Below are 11,796 nucleotides of genomic sequence, written 5' to 3' on the forward strand. Positions count from 1 at the left end.
TTTCATCAGGAAAAATGAAGCCCCGGTTCCTGGTCTGGCAAAATGTGTTTGCTCTGCTGGGCTGAGCATGGCATGAGACCCTTTGCCTGACCAGCAAATCTCACCCCTGGATATATCCAAAAACTGGAGTGGTCAGACATGCTTTCCTAGACAGGGTTTACTTGCTGGCTTGTAAAGATCTAGTTCTCTTAGGGAAAAAAAATGGTGGTAAAGACAGTGAAAGATCCTTCTGGATTCTCAATCAGATCCAGGGTACTGTTCCCAGGAGAGCATTGACCCATTAGCAGAACGGTCTAGAAGCAGAAAACAGGATGCTTGAAAATGTAGGGACTTTACCTAAGCTCCTCCTCCTGTATGGAAGACCATAGCCTCACGAACTTCTCAGCAGGATATTTCAAAAGGCAAAAGCCAACTTGGCTTGTCCCACAGTCAACCTCAGCACAAATCAAACACAAAATGAGCAAAGCAAAGAAGGATTTCCCTTCTCTTATTCTCTTAAAGAGCCTTGGGTTCAAGTCTTGGCATTGTTCCACCTCCTGGCTGTGTACTCTTGCACAAGGGATTCCATCTCAGGATCCAAGTCAAGAGAAAAGGCATGAAAACTCCATCTCCCAGAGCTGTGAAGACAGACTAAGATGGAATAGATGGCAAGCCATTGAAAGCCAAGGAATTCTGTGTGATTGTGCATTAGGCAAGATTCAATCTTTATGGGAAAGGAGCCCCACTTGGTGAAAAGCCTTCCATCAGAAGGTCCAGGTCCCAGCTGAGCCAGGATGTGGAACACTTATGGATGCTCACTGTGGTGCTGACTGATAGCACATGACATGCCTTGCCTAAGAGCAATGGAACATCCTACAAAGCATTACTGGATAAATGCCTGCTGGTTACTGCCTGAGAATGTGAACTCTCCAGCCTCACCGCGTGTCTTGGTCATAGGCAGGACAGGCCACAAGAAAGATGGTCCAATAGAGCTTGGGACCAGAGGTTAGCCTCTCCAAGAGTTCTCATCTGTGGAGAGGTAGGACAGGTGAGCATTTAAGCACTAAGTGGCAAACAGTATCTCTCTTCTGCAGATGCCATTCCCACTGCTTTGCAATCATTCCCTTACTCTTACCCTGGGCCGACAGCACCTAGATACAAGACTGTGTGCACTTGCACTTGCAAAGGAAGTCAACTGTCACTGCACATCAAAGCTATTTTTTAAATCACAAGTACAGAAGAAAAAGGAAAACGAATGACTTAAAGAAGCAAGATCCCGCCCCTCCCCGACCCCCCACCCCCAGCAGTCAGAGCATGCAGCTGTATAGCTCACAGATCCCAAATCAAAAAGCAATGCTTAGAGAGTAATATATAGGATTGCAGGGGGCTTTAACAAAAGCCTTTTAAATGGAACATGCCCAGTACATTCTTAGGGATTTGGTCCAACAAATGCAGCCTGAAAGCCTAAACAGTGGTCCTGGCCTGGTGATCCTTTTCTTCTAGCTCCTTCTGCATCTGAAGCAGTGAAAGAACAAGTCTATCCCTGAAACTAAACAATGCACAGAAACAAATCACCAAGCCCACCAAGATGGGCTTGTCTCACTCTTGGCAAACCTGTTGTTTCTGCCTCTGAAGTTTGTTATCTGACCTGAGTAAGTGCAATATAGAGAGTTGCTTGCTGAATTGAAGAAGATAATAAATGACAGAAGCAGCAGAAGCAGCAAAAACTGCTAATGGTGACAGCTCAGGACTTAGCCTGACAAGAAAAAAGGAGATATCTGTTAAGCCTGGTGAGATTTTTTTCCCCTTTGGATCCCAGCTCTCCCCCCCTTCCCCCGATAATTAGCATTTAATCCTTTTTTTAAAAAATTAGAAACCAAGTGATAAAGAGAAAATTTTAATCTAATAAAATGACTTTAGCTCTTTTAGAGGGTGCTAAAAAAATAAGTATTACATAAAATTGCTTTCCCTCCCCCCCTAAAACTTCCACTCCCACAACATCTAAACTTCCAAGTGCATTTCATTTCATTTTCCTTCAGCTGGACAAAGCAACAGCTCCCTGAACGAGCCAGCCTGACAACACCCTCTCTTCAGCTGCGCTGACAGCCCTGTTGAGACCCACTGGAAGTTGTCCTATTACGTCCATGAACTTCCACCAGGCACAGTATGTAGCTTGTAAAACGACCCTATTCTTACCACCTTGAAGGTGCCTGGCATCGAACAAGTGTTCAAAAATCCTTAGCTGAAGAAAGGAATGAATAATTGCTCCAAAGGCTGGGTCCAGAGAGGCCAGGTAGAGCGGAAGGGGCAGGGCACAGACCACCTAAAAGAGATCGGAGTCCTTAGGAGAGGACAGACCGGATTTGGTTCTTTGACTGGAACCTATGGAACCACAGAAGCATGATCAAGAGCATTTCAAACCTAGACTCTAGCCCTCTCCTCCTTAACCCTACTTCTTGGGGCGAAAGCCAACTCCCCTATATCCAACAGGTGTTGGTTTGGAGGTCAAGATTGAGGGGTAGGGTGAGATGACAGGCTAGCCGATGACCTGTCTCTTTTGTGGGTTGAGGTGTTCCCTCACGGAACTTGACTGTAGGGAGTAAGGCAGAGAAGGGGATGCGCTAGAGAATGAGGCTGGAGTGCCCCTCCTTCTGGGGAAAGGCCAACCAGAGAGGGCATCAGGTTGGGAAGTGACCATGCCCCTCCTGGCCAGGGGCCCTGCCCCTCACCAGCTTCTACTTCTGCATGTCACATTGCAGCAGCAATACAATGGATGGGTCACTTTTGGCTGCCTCCTTGAATTCCTCCAGGGTAATCTGGTCATCCTTGTCCTGATCCATCTTCTTAAAGATCTTGTCCACACGCTGCTGGGGTGTGAGCCCATCCTGGTTCATGCGCATCATGATCACGGTACCCACCATCTTGTAGATAGCCTGGTAGGGCAAGGAAGTGGGGTGTGAGCAAAAGGCAGTGGATAAAAAGACCTGGGGTGGGAGGAATACCAGGAGGTGGTGAGGATACTGGAAGGGGATATATGGTAATTAAGACTGGCTATTTAATGAGTGCATTGAATTAATCATGTCTTAAGCCCAAGTCTTCACTCCTTGCCTTCTCTTCCTCTGGCATTCCCTTTCAATAAGCAACAACTTCATTCTGCTATTGTTCTGACTGAAACCTCATGTCATTTGTGGGGAGGGCTTATCTCACTATGTATACAGTCCAGGCTAGCTTAGAATGCCCCATGCTCTGGTCTCAACCTCCCAAGTGCTGACATTACAGATAGGCACCACCATGGCCTATTCTCTTGCCATTCTTGTCTCCCCCACCATCTTTCTTTTTTTTTTTGGGTCCAGTTGTGGGGCCTGAACTCTGGGCCTGGGCGCTGTCCCTCAGCTCTTCAGCTCAAGGCTAGTGCTCTACCACTTGAGCCACAGCGCCACTTCCGGCTTTTTTCTTTTTGCTTATGTGGTGCTGAGGAATCGAACCCAGGGCCTCAGGCATGCAAGGCAAGCTCTACCACTGAGCCACCTTCCCAGCCCTCCCCCACCATCTTACCGTCCACTTATCAGCTTTAATTTTGCAGTAGATCCCATAGCCACCTGCTTCCTACCACTTCAATAGCTTATTCACTATCGCAGCCTCTACCAGCTTCGACCTGCACTGTGATGTAAGTTTCCTCACTGGTCCTCCTGCATCTGCAGTGCTCCCTCCCTGCCGTCATCTATTCATACCCAGATAAGCTCAAAGCCTCCTGGCCAGGCTGAGATGCTGAGTGAGGGGGCTCCTGGCTCCCTAGCAAACCAGGTTGGGGACACTCTCTTCTATTCCCCTTGCCTTAGGGCCCTCCTTGAACCCTGCAAACTCAATCTCCAGCATTTATGCGTCCTCTAATTACATCTAGGGTTAGCTCCCTCACCTTATTAAAGCTGATCCTCATTTCCACCTTATATAAAATTATTTTTCCTCCATCACTCACTTTCCCCTCCCCTCATTTATTTTTCTATTGCCTGCCAAGGCATGGGATTATTTCCTTCTCAGAAAGAATGATGAAAGCAGGAGCTTTAAACAATGTCCTACACATCAAAGTCAACACTTGCCTTTTCTTTTCCTTTCATCCCTTTCTCTCTCTCTCTCTGTCTCTCTCTCTCTCTCATCTGTGTGTGTGTGTGTGTGTGTGTGTGTGTGTATGTGTGTGTGTTTTAGTACTGAGGCTTGAACTCAGGGCCTGGGCACTATACCTTAGCTTTTTCTCAAGGCTGTCCCTCTACCACTTGAGCCACACCTCTATTTCTAGCTTTTTGCTGGTTAGAGATAACCCTCACAGACTTTTCTGCCTTGGCTGTTTTTGAACTCTGATCCTTTATATCTCAGCCTCCTAAGTAGCTAGGATTACAGGCATGAGCCACTGGTGTCTGGCCAATACTTATTTCTAGAATTTCCTGAACTGGTACACTTGGGCTCTGGAATCAGCTCCCTCGATTTAAATCAACCTCTACTTCTTATCCTTTCCTCATCTGAGAAATAGGGTTTTTGACAGTTGTCTACCCCAGGGGAAAAACACTGAGCAGTGGGCCTGCATTTGGATCCTAGGAGCTGGTGTATGGAGAAGAGCTCAGGAGCGGCCAGGAGGCTCCCAGAATCCCAGGGGACAGGGGCAGCCACCATGCCCTGGCAGGCCCCGATTCCTACCGCACCTCAATGATCTCCAGCATCTCCAGGCGCGTGATGCGCCCGTCCCCATCCAGGTCGTACATCTCAAAAGCCCAGTTAAGCTTCTGCTCGAAGCTGCCCCGGGAGGTGACAGACAGGGCACAGATGAACTCCCGGAAGTCGATGGTGCCATCTCCATTCTTGTCGAAGGTGCGGAAGGCGTGCTGGGCAAACTTGGAGGCATCGCCGTAGGGGAAGAACTGAGGCAAGCATGGGCAGTTGGGGTGAAGCTGCAACCTCACCACCCCCCTCATCCTCCTGCAGTGACTCCGCCTCCCTGTCCCATGGTGGCACCTGGATACCCCAGGACCCTGCTGCGCACCTTGATGTACAGCTGCTGGAACTCCTCGAGGTTGAGGATGCCGCTGGGGCAGTCCTTCAGGAAGCCCTTATACCACTGCTTCAGCTCCTGCTCGCTGAACTCCGTGCTCTTAACCAGGTCCTCCAGCACCTCAGGGGCCAGCTTGCTATTGGTCTTCCCCATTGCAGCCTGGAGACAGGGAGCTCCCTCAACAAGGCCCAGAGCAAATTCCTGTCTCAATAGTGGTTCCCCAGGTCCCCCTCTTCCCCTTCCTCCACCTCTCCTAGTGAGCTGATGCTCATATCACCAGAATCCTCCTTCCAGATCTCCTCTTCTGGGCTCCCATCCAGACAAGACTCTCCAGTGGTAAGCAGGGCACTTCTTCCCTCACCCACCTCCTTCCACAGAAATCAACCTTGCCTCTCCCCATACATAAGACAGTCCATCCCTTCTCAAGACACTCCCCCAAACAGTGCCTCTCCTCACAACATCCTGCTGCCCAGAACAGACCCCCTCCTCACAGGAGATGATGCCCAGCACCCTCTCAGTGACTAGTGCTACAGCATACCCCTTCATCCTCTTCTCTCTTCTTCTTTCCTCAGGTCCTACAATTCTACACTCAGCCCCCTCCTTCCTGGCTAGGCTCTACTCATACCAGGAACCTGAGGCAGATGGTTCCTCAGGCCTTCCTAGGGAACTGTCTCTCAAGTTCTTTCAAGGCTTTCCAGGAAGCTCTCCTTTATCTAAGTAGAAATCTTAACCTGAAGCACTGATGACCCTGATTACATTCTGCTTTTCATTAACTCATTAACTCCCTGAGCATCTATTGAGGTCCATTATAAGTGCGCTTGCTAGGGGTGAAGATAAAGCTAATACAAGCCAACCTTCAATAACTCATCTTCGGTCCCAGGCAGAGGACTGACTACAAAGGGCCTTCCACCCAGGCCAAGGAGATTGGACTTCACCCATAGGAACAGAACCTCCAGGTTCTGTTCAAAGCAAGGGCTTTGATGCTAGAGTTCATTCCACAACACTTACAAAGTGCTTACAGGATCTGGGTGCTGGGATTATTTCTTTGGTTACTTGGAAAGGAGGAAGTGGGTAAAATAGGGAGGGGCCGCTAAATGTTTCAGTTGCCAGATGATCCTGTTCGGACTGGGTTGTGGATGAGCTAGGCATTAGGAGAGGGCACTGGCAGAACTTGATGACTAGATCTAGGGGTAAGAGTGACATAGGAGTCCAGATAGATGTCCTGATTTGGGCCTGAGTGGATGGAGGTGGTGTTATTGAAAAGGAGGCTTGGGAGAAGATCACCATTACTGGAATGGGAGCCCACCAAGTGGGCCAGAAGAAACATTTGCTGAAGGTGGTACTGGCTAGAAAGCCAAGAGGCTGGATGGACACTCTTATTTGCCCCCACAGAGTTTGATTTTCCAGGACACCTGGGAAGTGTCTTTGACTGACCCTAGACCAGTGGTGGCCACTAATCTTTATTACTGGCAACACCCTAAACCATGTGATTTGGAGTTGCTTGTTTCCATGTGCCTTAAGCTAAGTACAGGATATTGTATATCCCTGAGTCTTTCGTTCCTCCACAGGGCCTTGAGGAAGATCATGGAACTGTGCACTCAAGACAATCAGGAATTTGATCCTCTTGCTAGAAGCCAGGGAGAGAGAAATACACCACCTTCAAGGACCTGGGGAAGAGGCAGGAGATAAGGTGTATCCCAGCTAGCCCCTCCCCAAGCCCAAGATTCTGTAGGCCCCGGGTATCTGCCAGGAAGCTGCAGAAGCCGGAGGCAGAGGTGGCTGATGGGGGAAGGCAGAGCCTTTCCTGCAGTGTCTTTTGTGGGATGTGCCTGCGTGTCTGCATGAAGGGCTGGGTCTGTGTGTGGGAGGGTGTCAGTGTGTGAGGCTGCAAATCTGTCAGCGTGCACACGTCTGTGTGTGTTGTGGTGTCTGTGTGGCCCTCTCTTTTTACCCCGTTCTCCTCCCTGCCCTACTCTGTCTTCCTCACACTTTGTTTCCTGGGGCCTTAACCTGTTACCAGTCCCTATTTGGTCCCAGCCCCCTCCACTTTCTCCTTATCTCCATTATTGCTCTTAGTAAGAAGGTCAAAGTCAGCAGTGCCCTTGGAGCATATTCTCTTATTTTTGTGAAAACTGAAGTGGAAAGAAAGGAGAACAGTGGCTTGGAGGTACCCAGAAGGTCAGTAGAGGGGTCCTGATAATCACCAGGCTGAATCTCTGCCGCCTGCCTAGACAATCCTCTCCACATCATCGCTACATTTTTTTTTGGGGTCCGGTCATGGGGCCTGAACTCTGGGCTTGAGCACTGTCCCTAAGCTCTTCAGCTCAAGACTAGTGCTCTACCACTTGAGCCACAGCGCCACTTCCGGCTTTTTTCTTTTTGCTTATGTGGTGCTGAGGAATCGAATCCAGGGCCTCGAGCATGCAAGGCAAGCGCTCTACCACTGAGCCACCTTCCCAGCCCATCGCTACATTTTTTAACTGTTATGTTCAGTCCTGATGGCTGGTGATTGATTTATTTTGGTGTCGGTCCTGAGGCTTGAACTCAGGGTCAGGGTGCTGTCCCTGGGCTTTTGTGTTCAAAGCTAGCACTTTACCACTTGAGCCACAGCTCCACCCATGGCTACTCTTGCTTAGAAAAGTCTCTCTCCACCCACACCTGCCTGCTGGGAAAAAAATAATTCTGATCTTCCTTTGGCCTTTGTGGGACCATTTTACTTGAGCACCAAGCCAAGGTCTTTGATGCGTGTGCCCAGTGGCACCTCTAAATGAGCAGCTAGGCTAACCCTCAACCTGGGACAATTTGCCTCCAACACCCCTTCATCTTCTCCCTCATCCCAGGAGCTGGACATATACATGTTCCTTTCCCTTTTCACTGTCCAAGTCCAACTTGCCATTGAATCCTGTAGTTTCTGTTGACAAGTTCCTAGAACCTACACTATGTTTGTGGCCAAGGCACAGCTGAAGGGGCTGAAATCAAGGCAGGCCCAGGCCTACGGGGCTCATCTCCTTCCCAGGAAGTGCCTTTCCTCTGATTCCTCTATTCCAAGGGGATTTATCCCTGCTCCTATTCCTGTAAATTACAGTGTTGGGTAGAGATGGTCATACTTGTCGGCCCCCTGAAACCCCAGAATATTCTAGAATCTGATCTGAAGGTGCTATCTATCTAGTCTAGTCTAACTTTCCACTATTCTTCTCATGGATACCTATTCCTCCCCTCGAGTCAGTCTTCTCACAGTCAGAATGCACCTCACCTATCTGCTTAGCTAGTTTCTTTTCCTGCCCATCCCTTCTCTTCTGGTTGCTTATAATCAGTCTGATTAGTTAGCCAAGCAGCACAGCTCAAAACTTTGGGCACAGGGCTGGGAAGATGGCTCAGTGGTAGAGTGCTTGCCTTGCAATGCATGAGGCCCTGCGTTCAATTCCTCAGCACCACATAAGCAAAAAGAAAAAAGCTGGAAGTGGCGCTGTGGCTCAAGTGGTAGAGCACTAGCCTTGAGCTGAAGAGCTGAGGGACAGCACCCAGGCCCAGAGTTCAGACCCACAACTGACAAAAAAAAAAAAAAACTTTGGGCACAGTTAAACCACATGGAACTCCCAAAATACATAGTTCTCTGACCCTCACTTGTTGTTCTAGGATTCTAGCAGAGGCCTTTTCATTCAACCTCTGCCAGAGCCAGGGGTTTTCTAACTCTTTTTGCTCAATGGCAAAAGCAGCTTTCTTCTCCTAACAAAGTCCAGACTGCTTTCAAACATGTGGATAGTGAGAAAAGTGCTTGTGCCATTGTTTCTGAGTCTGCTCACTGGTTCCTTCCCTCCTTGGTGCCAGCACAGGAGCATCCTGCAGAAAGCCACAGTCAGAGCCTAGAACTCGGCCATGTTCAGTGAATGTCTCAAAGATTCCGTGTGAGGAGCAGTGCCTGCCCCCCCCACACACACACACTTTGCTTTGTTTATCTGTGCTCCCTTTCTATCACAACCACTTCACAGACAATGGAATCAAGAGCCAGGGATAGAAAGAGTTCACCCAAGGTCAACTAGAGTCCAGCAGCAACAAAAGGAAGGCCAGAATGTAGCTGGGGGCATGTTCTGTTGAAGTAGTAGCCTCTGGAGGACTGTCCTCCAGCTGAGAAGGAGCTGACATTATACCATGCACAAAACCTCTGTTCTCTCAGCTCAAGGGGGTTTTCTAGAAGGTGCAAGGCTGTGGGCTTTGAGTGGAGAGGTAGCAGTGAGGGTGGGAGGGACTGAAAAAGGCAATAATCCCACACTCTCGCCCAGCTTCGGAGGAACTGGTGCTGAGGCAGTTGCCATGGTGACAATAGCTCCCTGGTCAAGAGATTTTCTTTTTCCTCTCCTCCCTTTGCTCTTCTCCAAGCAGCAGAAATAACAACCAGATCTTCTCCCCATCTTTAATGAGAGCAGGGTGACAAAAGGTGAGCCCCGTTGACCACCTCTAACTTGGAGCATCTATACCAGGGTGGGTTGGTGGTCTAGGAGAGATGCCTAAGAACAGGAGCCTGAAGGAGGGGTGGCCTGTATCAAGGCCTGGATAAGAAGCAATGTTTCTTCACTGTGGGCTGAAACTCCCCTGGAGCCCCACTCTGAAATGTCCTCTAAAAGTTCAGAGCTCTGTCTTCCCATAAGCATTCAACCAGAGAGTTGCTTCTCATGACCATTTCATCCAATTCTATACCATCCTGCCCAGCTCTCTTCCCCATTCACAAGGAACCAGAGAAGGAAAAGATGTGGCCAAAGCCAAATAGCCTCGGAGACAAAGATAAGATTTTCACCCACTTCTGTTTCCAGGCTTAGGCCACCTTAGAGAAAAGAACTATACTGTCCACATGGAGCTTTAGTACAATTCAGGGAGGAACAGCAAGAAGATGGGAGAGAGGGAGCAACTGGCACAAGCAGGTCAGAACAGTAAGGGTTAAAAGAGGTGGACTGGTGCTTTAGCAGTAAGAAGTGAAGGGGAGGAAGTAGGTGTGGAGGCTGGGACCTTGATAGCCACTAACAGGGTACATAGGTGGTCTGCTGGCTAGTTCCTGCTTTATCCTCTAGTCCCTACAAAAAGAGACCAAATATGGGGTTCTGCCTAGCTGTGAGTTGAAATCTTTCAGTGGGAGGGGGGCTGTCATCCATCTCTCAGGTATGCTCTGAGTGTCAACTTGAGGTGTGGGAAGTGGAGACAATGAAGTAGGGCTGTCTTTAGAGGCCAAGGTCCCCTGTCCTGCCAACTGCTGGGGTGGGTGTGGGTTATCTGGGTGGGAGGATGCCTTGGCTGAGACTACCCATCTCCAAAGGCAACAGGAGGGAGGGGGACTGATGTCTCCTCTAGCTCCAGCGGACACTGTACCCTCGGGGTGGGGGTGGAGGGGGAGGAGAGAGTATTGGTTGTTCTTACCTATGTTGAGGCTAAGAAGGAGATTGTACCTTCTTCCCTGGACTTGGGGACCCTACCTGAAGTGGATGAAAACCCTGCCCAGGGACGGGGCCTCCAGATCCTGCAGTCTAGGACAGACCCAGAGTGGGGGGGAATGATGGAGCAAGGGGTAGGAGCTAAGGATGGGAATTGGGGAGGGGAGAGGGGACCTGGGTTCCGCCCTGCTGGGTTGCTCTTAGGATCCAGCCCCACCCGCGTTACCTGAGGCCGCTGGCCGGTTGCTGGACGGCTCCGAGCCTCGGCTGACCGCGGGGATGGAGCTGGCTCGCGGGCGGGAGGCTGTGCTCTACAAGGTCCGCGCTTGAGACGCCTCCCAGCTCTTGTATCAGTATGCGCCTCTCACAGGCGGCCGATTTGCATGAGCCCCGCCCCATCCCAGGGAGTTTGCTGTGGATTGGCTCCTCTGGGGCTGAGTGGCAGGCGCGCTTTCAGGTGGGGATGGGGCGGCCAGTGAGGCCCAGCCACAGGGGTGCTCCCCGCCCACCCTCGCTAACCCTCCTGGAGTCTCCAGGCTGTGGGGAGGACTGTCCCTACCCACCCCCTCATCTTTCCCCCCAACTCTGAGACTCAGAGCTCCGGCCATGGTCTGGGGCAAAAAGTACCGATGACTGAAGTGGATTCACGAAAACAATCGCACCGTTACTATAGAAACGGAAGAACCACCGCCGAATCTCTAAGCCTTCCTATCCTGGGTCCCAGCGGCGGTGGAGGAGGAAGAGGGGATGACTCACCACACGAGACCCCTGCACACCCATATCCCATCCGAAACTGGAGGGGGGGTGGCAGGGAGCTGCCGCGCGGGAGGGCGGGGCGGGGCCGGGTGGGGTGGTCCACAGCTCGCGCGCGACAGCACCGGCCCACCCGCTCTCGCGTGCGCACAAGGCACAGCACCCCAACCTACCCCCCCCCGCCCCGCCTCGACCTACCCCGCGCTAGGTGTGGGCTTCCTCCAGCCCCGATTCTCTAGATACCCTCTCAGGCAGACCCTGCCCTTTCTTCTCTAGGATCCCCAGTAGGCCTTTGGGGTTCTCCCCAGAACGATCCGTCTACCCACCCCCGGACCCCTCCATTTCCCATCCTCTCGCGTGGATGTCTCCTAGAGGGAGCTGGTCCCCAGCCGCCGCCAGACTCCAGCCTCGGATGTTGACACAAACCCGAGGCGGTTTACACTGAGCGGGTCTGGAAGGTTTCAGGGCCCCTGGAACACCTCCTCTAGGCAACTTGGGGTCTCCCCTAAGCCCTGCCCAGCCGCCAGGGCTGGGGTGGTGTCTGAGGGCTCCCAACCCAAGGCGATGGAAAGGGGAGTTTTAGGCCAAACTCTGGTGAAAGTG

At 51.0% G+C, this 11,796-nt stretch overlaps 1 protein-coding gene across 2 annotated transcripts; it reads right to left on the bottom strand.

Annotated features, from left to right (window-relative positions):
• Positions 1-2,698: 2,698 nt before the first annotated feature.
• On the bottom strand, positions 2,699-5,175 carry Hpcal4 (hippocalcin like 4). 2 transcript variants are annotated; one of them, XM_013016866.1, is made up of 3 exons: positions 5,012-5,175; positions 4,674-4,889; positions 2,699-2,912 (listed from the first exon to the last, which is right to left on the bottom strand). In XM_013016866.1, exons 1-3 carry the CDS (start codon positions 5,171-5,173, stop codon positions 2,715-2,717), a joined length of 576 nt encoding a protein of 191 aa, XP_012872320.1. In that variant the 5' UTR covers positions 5,174-5,175; the 3' UTR covers positions 2,699-2,714. The 2 variants fall into 2 exon arrangements, with proteins under 2 accessions (XP_012872320.1, XP_012872322.1); XM_013016868.1 differs by lacking the exon at positions 4,674-4,889 and having other exon boundaries at positions 2,715-2,912; positions 5,012-5,173.
• Positions 5,176-11,796: the final 6,621 nt, after the last annotated feature.

Source organism: Dipodomys ordii, unplaced genomic scaffold (assembly GCF_000151885.1).
Source record: "Dipodomys ordii isolate 6190 unplaced genomic scaffold, Dord_2.0 Scaffold33, whole genome shotgun sequence".
Lineage (NCBI taxonomy): Eukaryota > Metazoa > Chordata > Mammalia > Rodentia > Heteromyidae > Dipodomys > Dipodomys ordii.

Coding starts and splice junctions, on each gene's coding strand:
- Hpcal4 (XM_013016866.1), bottom strand. CDS start 5,173: ATGGGGAAGACCAATAGCAAGCTGGCCCCTGAGGTGCTGGAGGACCTG. Junction 4,890..5,011: donor TCCAGCAGCTGTACATCAAG/GTGCGCAGCAGG, acceptor TGCTTGCCTCAG/TTCTTCCCCTACGGCGATGC. Junction 2,913..4,673: donor AGATGCTGGAGATCATTGAG/GTGCGGTAGGAA, acceptor TTGCCCTACCAG/GCTATCTACAAGATGGTGGG.